The sequence below is a fragment of the Pholis gunnellus genome, assembly GCF_910591455.1.
Source record: "Pholis gunnellus genome assembly, chromosome: 8".
NCBI lineage: Eukaryota > Metazoa > Chordata > Actinopteri > Perciformes > Pholidae > Pholis > Pholis gunnellus.
Genome location: NC_136534.1, coordinates 10,073,532 through 10,086,504, shown reverse-complemented (window position 1 = coordinate 10,086,504; position 12,973 = coordinate 10,073,532). Strand labels below are relative to the sequence as shown.

At 46.8% G+C, this 12,973-nt stretch overlaps 1 protein-coding gene across 1 annotated transcript in view; it reads left to right on the top strand.

Annotated features, from left to right (window-relative positions):
* Positions 1-1,208: 1,208 nt before the first annotated feature.
* LOC306700553 (exostosin-1a-like) overlaps positions 1,209-12,973 on the top strand; it is a 30,646-nt gene continuing 18,881 nt past the window's right edge. The window contains exon 1 of the mRNA XM_079165593.1: positions 1,209-2,222. Coding sequence (XP_079021719.1) covers positions 1,270-2,222 — 953 coding nt within the window. The 5' untranslated portion in view covers positions 1,209-1,269. The remainder of the gene's footprint in view (positions 2,223-12,973) is intronic.

Genomic DNA, 12,973 nt, shown 5'->3' with positions numbered 1-12,973 from the left:
TATGTTACTGACTGTTGAAGTTATTTAATACTTAAAAAATCGAATAAATTCAAGAACACTCATTTTCTCATATGGTCTAGCAAGGTTCAATAGGCAAACCACAAACCTCCGCTCATATTTCCCTCTGGTAAATCAGTGCGGGGACTATTCTTCCTCTCCCCTCTCTGGATGTGAATGGGTGCGCAGGAAGCCCCGCCCGCCCCGGGTGTGACGCGAGCCAATGGAAACGCACCGTGCGCCGTGGAAGAACGTCACATCATCATCATCAGTCGTTCTGCTGGGACTGCTGTCCGGGCTCTGCTGCTTGGCTTGCAGTCTCCACAGTAGCTCTTGTTTTTGTGTGTGTGAGCCACCACTTGAACACTTCACACGACCGGAGACATTAAGGGACAAATTAGCCTGTCGGCTTCGTGGGAAGAGCGAAGAACACGTTGTGGACGAATGAAGAAACCTTGTTTCAGAGGAAGAAGACAGAGTGGCTCCCTGACTTTACTTCCAACCAGCGTCAACGCTACTTTGATGCAGCCGCTTAGCTAACAGGCTAACTGGGAATGTTTTCAGAAATTAGCCTAGTCTGCTAGCTTGCTAGCTAGCTAAATCGGATGGAGAGATTTGCTGTAGAGATTTAGCAAACTGTAATAATGATATGTTTTTATCTTTCGGTACATTAAGTGAAAGAACCGTGTGGACGTCTCGAGCCGGGTATGTTGAATGTTTAGGGCTCCAGTGCCCGCTTGGTTGCTAATTTCCAGAAGGGACAATAGTTAACTGCCCAGTCAACAAGTCTGGTACACACTACTGCTTTGACATCACTCAGGGAGTTTGTAACGTACTCTTTTTGTGCAGTGTTGTTATCAGTTGTCACATGGTTCTAGTTAGCTAAACATGGACGATGTGGTAACAATTAGCGTTGTGTAGCACAGTGTAGGTGATGTTGTACAAAGGAGAGTGGGGTGCCACTTTAACGTTAGATCCCCATTTCTAAGTGAATCGAGTCACTGCTGCACACGAGGAACCGATGTCACTTAGTCGATACAACTACTGACGAGGAGGCGAGGTTGGGTGAACATTATAAGTCGCCCACATGCTTTGGATCAGGTCCCGGACTTGTGAAAGGCATCTGAAGCAGGAGGTGGGAGAAGTGAGCGCGCGACCCTTGCAGCCCGTGGGAAGATGGCGGAGGAGCGCTCCCGCAGGAGGTGGTGAAACCAAAAACTTGCAGACTTCTCGGATTTATCGCCACACATCTTATCTCAGATCGGAGGACACATGCAGGCCAAAAAACGGTACTTAACTCTGTTCTCCGCCGGCGCGTGTCTCATTCTGTTGTTTTGTTTTGGGGGGATACAAGTCCCGCTGTCCCGGGGGGGTCCCAGCCGGCGCGATGACCGCAGCCTCACCGGCTATCGTCCCGGGGCGCGGTGGCGTCACTTCCCGGGGTCCCTGCGGCCCTTCAGCACCTGGGAGCAAGACCGGAGCGACGATCACGATGAGCACATATCTCCCAGACAGAAGAGGGACGCCAACTCGGGCTTTCTCAGCGGGAAAAGCTGCAGAATGGAGTCCTGCTTTGATTTCTCCCTGTGCCAGAAGAAGGGATTTAAAGTGTACGTCTACCCGCTGCAGAAAGGGGAGAAGATGTCTGAGAGTTATCAGAACATACTGTCCTCTATCGAAGGATCCATGTTCTACACGCCTGACCCGGGACAGGCGTGCCTGTTCGTCCTGAGTTTGGACACTCTGGACCGGGACCAGCTTTCGCCCCAGTATGTGCACAACCTGAAAGTAAAAGTCCAGAGCCTTCATCTGTGGAACGGGGGCAAAAACCACATCATCTTCAACTTGTACTCGGGCACCTGGCCGGACTACACGGAAGACCTGGGCTTCGACATCGGCCTCGCCATGCTGGCCAAGGCCAGCATCAGCACCGAGAACTTCAGGCCCGGCTTTGACGTTTCCATCCCTCTGTTCTCCAAAGAACACCCCAGGACGGGAGGGGAAAGGGGCTACTTGAAACATAACACCATTCCCCCATTTAGGAAGTACATGCTTGTTTTTAAGGGGAAGAGGTACCTAACAGGAATAGGTTCAGACACCAGGAACGCTTTATATCATGTCCATAACTCTGAGGACGTGGTCCTCCTCACCACCTGTAAGCACGGGAAGGACTGGCAGAAGCACAAAGACGCCCGCTGTGATAAAGACAACGCAGAGTATGACAAGTAAGTACTATCCAGTTGATTTCCCAGCAAGAGTGTCTCAGTTCACACCATCCGGTCGCAGTATGGGTCTGTTTCCCTTTGTCGTTATACTTCCCAGAGATGAGGCATTATGATGAGACTATTTACAAACAAACTGTCTGAGGGACCATCTAGGTCCCACCTTTCCCCTCATCTAACCCCTCTTCATTTTGCACATCTGATTTTCTCAACAGCGATTAAAAACGCTTCAGTGGACACGAGTGATTTGTTGCTTTTAAATAGTCCTCATATCACATGACTTTATTTCCCAAATTACACATCACGAGGCCCGGCTGAGTAGATTCCTGTATTAATGTAATTCAATTGATATCTCCCTCTGTCGACAGCCTGCAGCGGTGGATAAATCTGCTTCTCTTGCTCTCAAACGTCGGTGTATTACGAGTCCTCTCTGACAGGAAATGTCAAAACAAAAATGCGCACAGATAATGTCTAATTTGCTACAACTCTTAACAAGCCTGAAAGGTTATACATTCCTCAGTAGTCCCCCGCTCCTCCAGAAGGCAATGTTGCACCGCTCCATTGCCTCAGAAAATTGCTCCGTGGTCACCACCCTGTACTGCAGTTAAGCCACGCTTGTTTTCTGTGCCCAGATCTGACGAGCAAACCGGCGTCTGTCTCCCCCCCCCTGCTCTGGCCAGTGGGATTCATGTCGTGCCCCCCCCCCCCCCCCCCCCCCCAGACTGTGCCGTGTTGTCACTGGTGGCTGTGTGGCGCTGGGTGTTTGACCGTGGCTCTTCGGAGTGGATTAGCGGGGACAAAAGCGCTGGTGCCAGTAAGGGGAAGCCACTCGGGGCCCCTGTTTGCTCAGTCATTTCCCAGACCAACCCAGCCGCATGAGCCAGGAATGCCCCGGCCCCAACCCGTGTCCTCCGTGACCCCTCCGTTGTTTTGGGGGGGGGCCTGTCGTGCTTGACCCCCTTGTCGACCCTTTTATCTAGTGGTCAGTTGTTCAGTTTGGGTAACAGATTTCAATGTATGTTGGAAGGGGTCTGATGTGAAACCTGCGTGCAACATGGATTACAGTGAGAGTGAGGTGTTTTCTTTCCGTCTCCAAATTTATAAACTGGTTCTGCTGCGTGTTAATATCAGCATTGATGCTCGGGGGATTCTCCTCTTTGTGTGGGTAGGTATCGGCTTATGAGGTTCATTCGTTGGCTCAGCAGAATAACATTCTCAGTATCACTCTTAAGACATGAGCTATCTGCTCTCTCTCTCTCTCTCTCTCTCTCTGCCAGGGAGTGATTTCACATTTCACACAGTGAGATGGGTGGCGTCAGAGTCGTATCCCAGAGGAGGAATTAATCCTCCTGTCATTAAGTAGCATACGGGGAGAAAACGGGCTTCGGGTACCTCGCTAGCCCTCGACGGCTTAGCTTCTTTGCATGGCTGCAGTATGTTCGGCGGTTCTCAGTCGGTGCATCCTCAGTAAGCCACATCGCTATCAGTCAACAGGCCTGGGTTTGATCCCCATGACACTGGGGAATTCCTGTTCAATTAAATCAAATGAATATACTGATCCGTGCCCCTAGTGCTGGTAGAGGCCTAACATTCATCAAAGTCAGTGTGGCACTTCAACTAATATGGTTACAGAAAGTTGTGCACTTAAATGGAGAGGAGCGTACACTAGTTTAAGCCCATCTGTGACTTTTATCTTGCTGCAACACATTTCAAATCTTACTGACATTATGATCAAGTTGGCCAAAAATCATGTCTTTTGGACTTTCCATCATTCAGTCAGTAACACAAAATAAGGCTGCACATACAGATAGAATACCGCCGACAGTAGCAGTAAACTATGCTGGTTAGAGTGGATACTCACTACTGAGTCATAATTTAAAGACCAGCGTTTTCACAACACGTATTTTCTAATGGTTTGTGTACATGTAAGAAGTGAAAAGTGCATCTCTGAGCCAGATATTATACATTTTTTATGAGAAGTTTGTTTGGAACGGATCTTGTAAAATATATCTTGCAATGTGCAGTGATTTTACAGAACACAGTTGGGACTCGTGTGCAATAATAGCCCGTTCTAAAATGTTACCACCAGTGGACTTTGCTTTTATACCTCTTGGTGTCCAACCTGTTTTATCCCTTCAGATTTCTTTGTATTGTAGCGGAAGCTCCAGATGCGGTGGCTCCCATAATATCAAGTGCCAATTAATTGCCTTTTTTTGGCTCTAGTCAGCAGCACAGTGGACCAATCAAATCCTATCGTTGCAATGCGGTTTCTATGAAGTCTGTTTGGACTAAAGGTTGGGTTAGGGTTCTCTCTTATTTTAGGGGGGAATCCAAATGGGTAACATTACGTCTGACAGAACTGATTCATCAGTTCCCGACAGCGAAATCATTGTCGGTCAGTAATCGCATCCAGACCCACGCTGGCTCCATGGCCCGGCTTGGAGCTGAACCGGGGGCTGAGACTCAGAGGGTGGGTGGGACAGTAGTCAAGGAAGCCAGTTGTCAAGGAGATCAATATTTGCTTTCGGGTCTCTGACTTGTACTGTGCTGTAGACGACACACTAGTGCGATCAGGCTGGTTGCAGCAAGCTGCAAATTGGGAAAATAGCAAATGAGCTGAGCCCAATATCTTCCTGATTAAGCAGCTGTTTGTTGGACGGACAGGGTTAGACTCAGGTTAAGACATTACCCAATTTTGTATTAAAAAAAAGTCAAATATTTTAGCAGCTGTATGTGCACTACATTTATGCTTACTCCACACTATATCATCTCCCTTACACAAAGCAGAGATTAGAAGTATAGCTTCAGATTTTGCTTAAATGCATATGTACTGTTGGTAGTACTGAGCTCTCCATGCAGGTTAATGTGTATTTGTGAGTGAGTTGTATTGTCCCTGTGGGTCAGACAGTACAGTCTGTGGTCTAACTGGGTGGAAGTAATAGTTTCTGTGCCCGGCTGCGGCCCTTTTGTGCAACAAATCCCTCTTATCCTCTCCCACTGACAACACGGAAGTTGTGACAGACTGAATGCAGCCTCTCGCCATAATTGCCATGTAACGGCCATGTCTTTTTGTGTACCACTGAAGTGTTTATTCTCCAGATGTTGGCTTGGAATGTGTATGGGTTTTTGATATACTTTGTGTGGACATGTGTTGCTTGTTTGAAGGGAACATTTGTACATCTGTTACATTTGGACATGGCATTGCACGGTACACTGTCTGATTGTTCTTGTTTAGTTGTAATTTTAGTGTAAGCCCAATTCTCCAATCTTGAGATAACATGGTCTTTTGACAGCTTAAAGGTCTAGTGTGTGGGATGTGCTTGTTTACCTGTGATGTCACACTGCTTTTTATTTTCTTTCGGCCAGTGGGTAGAGTCAACTTCATTTGCTTCCCTCCCTCTCCACCACACTGCCTCAGACATCTGCACTCAGCCACTGTGTGTACACAGGTCTGTGATACAGCCAAAGGAGAGAAGAACGGTTCCAGCAGGAGGCCGGTCAGATGCAATTTTAAAACCTCCAACTGAAAGCCCTCTCACAGCTTGTTTCCAATTAAGAGGCCCTGCCAAGCGAGAGAGTACAAGATGGATAGAGGGAGGGATGCAGAAGAGTGGGAGACGAACTGAGAGTGAGTTGGGGGGGTGGTATAGGAACACAAGTAGCAAGACGGAGGGACGAAGTAAAAGCAAGAGAGCAGCAGCAGAGCGGAGGAAAACAGCCAGACACCCAGCAGTGCGAGGTGAGTGCAGTAGCTGGCTGGGTGCTGCCGCTGGTCCGCTAGGTGTATTTATAGACTTGCAGGGTTTTAATCCTCAGTATTGGCCAAAGCCCCTGGCACAGGGCTGCCGGCCAACCTGATGCAGGCTTTACAGAGCTTGGGCAAAACGATAATCGGGGTTTTTCTGAGTAACTGAATATTTACTAGTTTGCCACCTTTTCTCAGATTGCTTCTAAACAAAAGTGGCACTTAAACATGCAAATATTACAGCGGTCGTTCAGATGACCGACATGCATGTGCGTCCTGTGCATGTACGAGAGATAGAGGGCTAGGTCCGTGTTTGTCTTCCAGGAAATGTCACAGAAGCATAAACGGCTACAAATGGCACTGCTTGACAAAGGTGTGTGTTGCATTGGAGTCTCGGTAAAGACAACAAGAGAGGGCGAGGCAGCACATAAAATACGATCGCACGAAGTGGGTGAAATGTCTGATTCATAAAAGGCTGAATAGCTAGCCAGAAAGCTCTTTCACCGACTGCCTCCGCTACTTATTTGCTCACCGTACACATTCCTAAAACTGCAGGCCCTGTTTGGCCAGAATCCCATAATGACACACCCGTGGGGCCCAACTGGCTCGGTGCATCAGGGCTCTTTAAAGTCTGTGATGCAGTGGTTAATTCCGTGTCTTCAGTTTGTGAACGGACACCATTTTTTTTTTTTTCTTTTCTGGAAGGCTTCTTCATTCGCCGTCCTTTATGACTCCGCTCGGCCACTAAACCGTTGACAGTTGGCCCTGAATGATGCAGCAGGCAGGGAAGGAGGCTGGTGAACCACAAACCTCTCCACACAGATTATATGTTTGCACTCTGCCGACGCAGGCCGAGAAATTACATTTACACGACCGCACGGTCATTTTGGGAATGGCCAGTGTTTTAAATACTGTTTCATGTGTTGTTGTTGTCCAGTTTCTGTATGAAAGTGAAGACCTTTAGATGCCAACACGCGTTGACTGTACACGAGGGTCCAACAAGTAAACTCAAGTCCCTTTGTCACACAAGCAATACTGAAGTGGCTGTTGTATGTGATATGTGTATCTCCAATACACAGTGTTGTCAGTTTGGTCTGTGACTGGGAACACCTTTTTATATCTTCTGTCTGCTGGTGTTCATCTTTTGTAATGATCCAGACAAAAGAACAGGAACCGTATGTCAGTATTCTTGTTTGCATATGACTTTTAAAGTAGTAATATAATAGTTAAGATTCTTTCACGATAGCAAACTACATATTTCACTTCAGCCTGTGGCTGATGAATACTGTCTAAGAGGGGATTTATTCATCCTACAGGTCTAATGGTCCTGAGTTGAGGGAGTGAAGGGCTAAACTAGATGGATGATGCACAGTTGCCTATAGAGCCGGGGGGGTTAGGGTTAGTGGTAAGTGATACCTATGGAAACAAATGCAGGAAAGCAGATAACAGAGTAGCCAGGCTATCACATGACCGGCGTTGTTGTTCTTCATACCGGCCTCATGTCGTACAAAAATGGCTAAGCTGACTTCTGAGTAAAGACGGGGGCGGGTGGGGCTGACCTATTGATTTAAAGCTCATCCTGTTCACCCTCAACATCATTGGTTCGAGGTAAGCCGATGACTTCTGCAGAATATCGTCACCTTCGGTCTTACTTTCCGTAAAGAAGAGATGCCGTGGATGTCCTCTGAGCTGCAAATATACAAAGATTTAGAGTTTTAGATGCTTCAAATGATCATCAGTAAAGCAAAGTACACCAAGGGAATTTGATTTTGTGTTTGCTCTCCTGTATGAGTTACAGATATCTTCAAAGTTGCCTTCTTATATAGTTGGTGTGTATGTGCTGATAGACGTAGTATTTGACTGTTAAAAGGGAGAAAGACTCACTGTATTATTTTTGGATTACCTGATGTACTGTAAATCACAGCTTTTCCCATTCATCAATCATCTTTTGTTTTCACGTGATGCCACAGACAGACAGACAGACAGATATATATATCTCTGCTTAATCCCGGAAACTAGAACTGTTTTTCCCAGAAGCACGCAGTCGACTCGCCGTCTCATTTTTCACTGCCAGGATTTATAGAGAGGGAGGTCGAGGGTGAACAGAGGGTATTACCATCAAAGTTCCCATCTCATCACTCAATAGTTACGACCGGTGCCTGTGAAGTAGCTAGCTCTACGTCACCTTGACTTCAGCTCTCGGCCAGTCACTTGGTGTGACCTGGTACGACCTAATTCAAGCAATCAAAATCTGGCAACTTGTAGCAATATTATTGCGGTCATTTTAGTCTTGTGTGCTTTAGTGGAACTCTCTTTCACACTCTTTCTCTGATTCAAATGCTTTGCCTTTACCTTTGCTTGAATGGGCTTCAGCCGCACTCTCTCTTTGGAGGCAACTTGTTCATGACAGAGGGCAGCGCCATTTGTTTGCTACGCCTCGTCTCTCTCTCTCTCTCTCACGTCCGGACAGGATGATGTATGCCTCGGCCTTGGCAGACATGTGCAGGTGATGCTGGGAGAGTGGGGACGAGGAAAAAGGGGGACGTCCCAACGTGGGCCAGACGCAGAGTGCGGTCCATTCCAAGGAAGCGCTTTTTTTCTGTCATCGTGTGGAGGCACGTGTCACAGTTTCCGTGCTGCTTGACAGATGTGTTCAAGTCGGGCCGGACGGAACGCTAAGGCAGGGGAGTGGATCTAAGTCGAAAAAGTGAAACGTATAATGAAACACAAGCAGCACTTCATGGTGATTGAGATGATGAGAAGGGTAGTAACAGAGATTGATCTAAAATCCATTTTTATTTTATTGTGTCTTGACACTTTGGCCTGATTAGAGAGGGCATTTCCAGACCTCAGGCAGCTTTTTTTCGTACGTTTGCTTCAGTGTTAAAGCTGCTCTTGTACCTACACCTCAACCCATTGGTCTCGTCCAATGATATGAATAATTTGATCGGTTGAATTGTGTATGGGGAAGAAAAAGTGGACCAGATCTTGAAACTAAGTGTTATAAAATATGATAAAGAATCTAAAAAATGACTAAATAAGTAAATCCCACGTTAATATTTGATGGGTTTCTTTAACAAAGCCATCTGAAGTGCCACCGATGGAGCAACTGAGGACAAAGATGTAACTTTCTGGAAGTGATCCATCACTCAGCACGCCGGTGTTTGCGTGACACACAAGGCACATTTAAAGTGCTTTCAAACACTCCGATAAGTTGCTTGCTCGGCATGACGGGGGTGGGGGGGCTTTCTCAATTATCCCTCATGTACAATTAAGTATGTTGTGAGAGCTACATGCAGAATTAATCGGCACTTTAAAATCAAGGCCACCCAAATCCTATGGGCTTTTAATCCCTCAGTCAGTGTGGAGAATAGACCTGCCAAGCCCACGGACGTCTCTTGACTCAGTGCCACAAAATATTCAGTTTAAATATTGCATGTATAACTTTTTGGTAATGGAGGAGGGGATTACAGGACAATAATACATAGCCCCTATCTCTGAGAGAGGAGCTGACTTCTTCTGATGAGTTGGTTGTCCTCGAGTCTTCTCGAAGGGACTCTGGAGCTGCATCACCGTCACCGTTGGGCACCATGTTGGGCTGTATTCGTGTAACCTCACAGAAATTACCAGCCACCATGTTGTGGGGCTTGGCTGGGTACTGACTTGGATCATCAGATAAAACTGGCACACACACACACCCACCCACCCACACACACTAACAGATATGCTATCTCTTGCTGTCCTCTTTGGACTCCACTTTGTCAGATAAGGGCTTTAATCTGCACGTTGAGTAGACGGGAAGCTCCAGCACACGTGAAGATAACCCTCAGTATGTGATAGTCTCAACTCTTCCATGAAATGAGTGCCTTATTCAACTTCTTTGTTGCAGTCTTTAACTGATTAAGTCATCATTTAGACTCACATTAATGTTAAATTCACCAAATTATGTCGAGAAGAAAAGCAACGTAATAGCTGAATGAGAACAGGTGAATAATGCCAGAGACTCAAAGCTGTTTTATCAAAAGGAAAAGTTCCTGCTGATTCAAACTGAACTGACTTGGACTCTCATTGTGTTGACTAAGCTCAACACAGTTTGGTTCCCTCTCTCACACGGTGAAATCGGCGACTTCCCCTTGTGAGGTCACAGCCTGAGGGCAGGCCAGGAAGTGTTTGTCTTTGATCTTTCCCGCTGTTCAAACTAATTACCTGCCTGCAGCAGCGAGCACTGCTGGCCGTGGAATTCATTAACAGATGGTGAAGCGTTGCTCTGGACCGGTCTGTGTCTGAGAGGATGCAGAGGGAACTCGGCTGCCTCGGAGAGTTATCGTTACGCAGCACGTTCCTCTCTGAGATCAGGGTAACCGGTTCTTCATCGGAACGTTGAGAGGTTCTTGATGATGTGCACCAGGTGGGCTCCCCCCCCCCCCCCCCCCCCCCCCCCCACACTCCTATTAGCAATAATTTGGTCCAAATGCTCATTGTTGTAAACTTTTCTAAAATAAAAACTCCAGAGGTTTTTGGCAGTTTGGTAAAAATGACCTCAGTGGAAGAAGGTTACAGTCTGAAAAATATCAATAATTAATATAGTTGACTGTGGCAGATGTTTGCCACCTCTCGACGATGTTAAACCGTGACTGTACACAAGCAGTTGCAACTCGGCATCCTTTGCATAGGGCTGATATATAGTAGGCGTGGTGTGCATGTCCCGTTGAGTAAAAAGTGACGACTGTGCTTTAACTGGTTTACAGTCATTTACAACCCCTCTGCCCTCACTTTGATCTCACATGCTTTTATAGTGTCACCCATTCAACATCCTGTGTTGTGCAACAGTGTTGGTATTTCCTGTTTTTAAAAGGACAGTTCACACAAAAATTAAATACATATTTATCAATCAGTAATGTTTTGGAGCCGTAGGGACGACGGCCTTCTCTCCGATATAATGGGACTATATAGAACTTCTACCCCGTCCTCTTAATTTCACTTACTTCACCTTGTGAGTGTATGAAAAGTTTTAATGTTGTGAGCTTGTGCACTCAGCAGGGGCTCACTTGTGGTCGGTAACAGCCGGTAGATGGGTCGGTGTCTGTGTGTGGTGTATCATGGCACCAGTATAGGATTAGCTCCTCCCCCATGGTCCTCACACCAGTGAGTGAGGATTTATTAGATGGGTTCAAACCTAAGGGGTGGCAGGCAGGGGCACACGGCAAAGCTGACCCTCCATTCAATGCAAGCCTTCGTGAGAACGACTTCCAGAGATGCCAGTGCAGGTCGTAAACGCCATTCACGCATCGTATAAGTCAAGTGTTTGTATTTAGCTAAGTGTCACACATTTCCGATAGTTCCTGCAATTTTGTGTATCCTCCGGGATAAACTGCAGTATATATTTTTTTCTCCCTTCCCCATCATCATTAGTACCGCCGCCACCCTGTAATCTCTCTTTCACGCACTGAGGCAATGGGGCTTCTCTCCTCTGTGGTCTCTTAATTGTGAGGTAATCATCTTCTGCCTCTTGAGAGTGAAAAGACTGTTTACACTTGGTTTTTTTTGGTGGCTTGACTTGGCGAGACGCTCATTTACTCTCTCGGCAGCAGAATGAAGCCGCTCCTTTCACGACTTCATAGTAGCTTTGGGCCTATAGCCATTCTTCTCCCCGTGCATTTGAGGCTTTCCGTCATCAGGTTGGATGAACTCCCATTTTCTCTCTTTTTCTTATGTTTTGTTTTTTAAAGGGTTGGTTCACCACAAATAAAAGGACCTCCCTTACCTCTAGTGGTGTCTATACATCCACTTTAGTTTAAGTTTCCAGATATCCATTCATCCATTTCTTCCTCCTCCCCTGGTTTTTCACAAACATAATTACATTTTCTAACATTTTGCAGCAACATCTTCTTTCCAAAACTACAAAAATTGGTCTCTTTGGATAACCTACTGATCACCGGTGAGTTCAACCTTCGTTTCCACTGGAACTACTTTCACTTTCTGAGGGAAAAGTTGCTCTTTAAGATGGTTTCAGATGTTTTCCAGTGAGCTTGAACTTTAACATCGTATCTTACCTCTGAGGGTTGTGTGACATTTGGCGGGGACAGTTTTGATGATCCAAGCTGGCTTTGCGGCGCTATCACCTCCACTGACCTCAGCTGACCCCCTTTGGATATTCGGCTTTATATTATCCCTCGTGGTGTCCTTGGTCATAACTGCCATATGGACACACGCTCATGGTCGCACGCCCGCAACCCGTTTATGATGTAAACAGCCAGTACATGTAAAAAAACAACATGAACTCTCTCCTTTTTCCTCCCCCCTTACTACTCACTCTCTACCCCCCCCCCGGTATGCCCTGAATAAAACCTCATGCCTGTACACAGCCACACATGCTCGTACATGGTCCTCCAGTTTGGCTGACGCACCACCGCTCCGATATCGTCCCAAATCACACCCACACACACACACACACACACACACAAATGAACACACACGAAATGCTTCAAAACGGGCCTCTCAGTCCAGGCAGATGCTCTCCTCAGCAGGCAGGCTTTATCTAAATCCCTCTCTCTTTCTCTCTCTCTGCATGATGGATTGCATCAGATCAGACACGGCTCACAAGTCCATTTGATGGTGCATTGATGGCAAATTCAGTTGACAGCATCCCGTATTCTGAACTTAGAGAGACATTACAAAGCCTTCTTCTCCCCGTCGCGGCTGTTGTCACATTGTTCTGCCATTAAAAGCAGGAGGCTGTCTCGGAGCTGACAGGAGTCTTCACCCTAGTAAAAACAAAAATATATATCGGTCCACATGCTGATGCATTCATACATAACCATCTATTTCATCCACAGCTTTGTTCCTCATTTTGCTGATTTCTTCCCCGTCTGTATTCCGTCCTCTTTAGCCTCCGGTATTCTCCCGTTTCCGTCCTTTCGCCCGCCGCTGGTTCGCAATACATTCGTCGCTCGTTTTATGTACCCCCCCCCCCCCCCCTCTGCTTCACTCGCCACCTCTGTGTCATTCA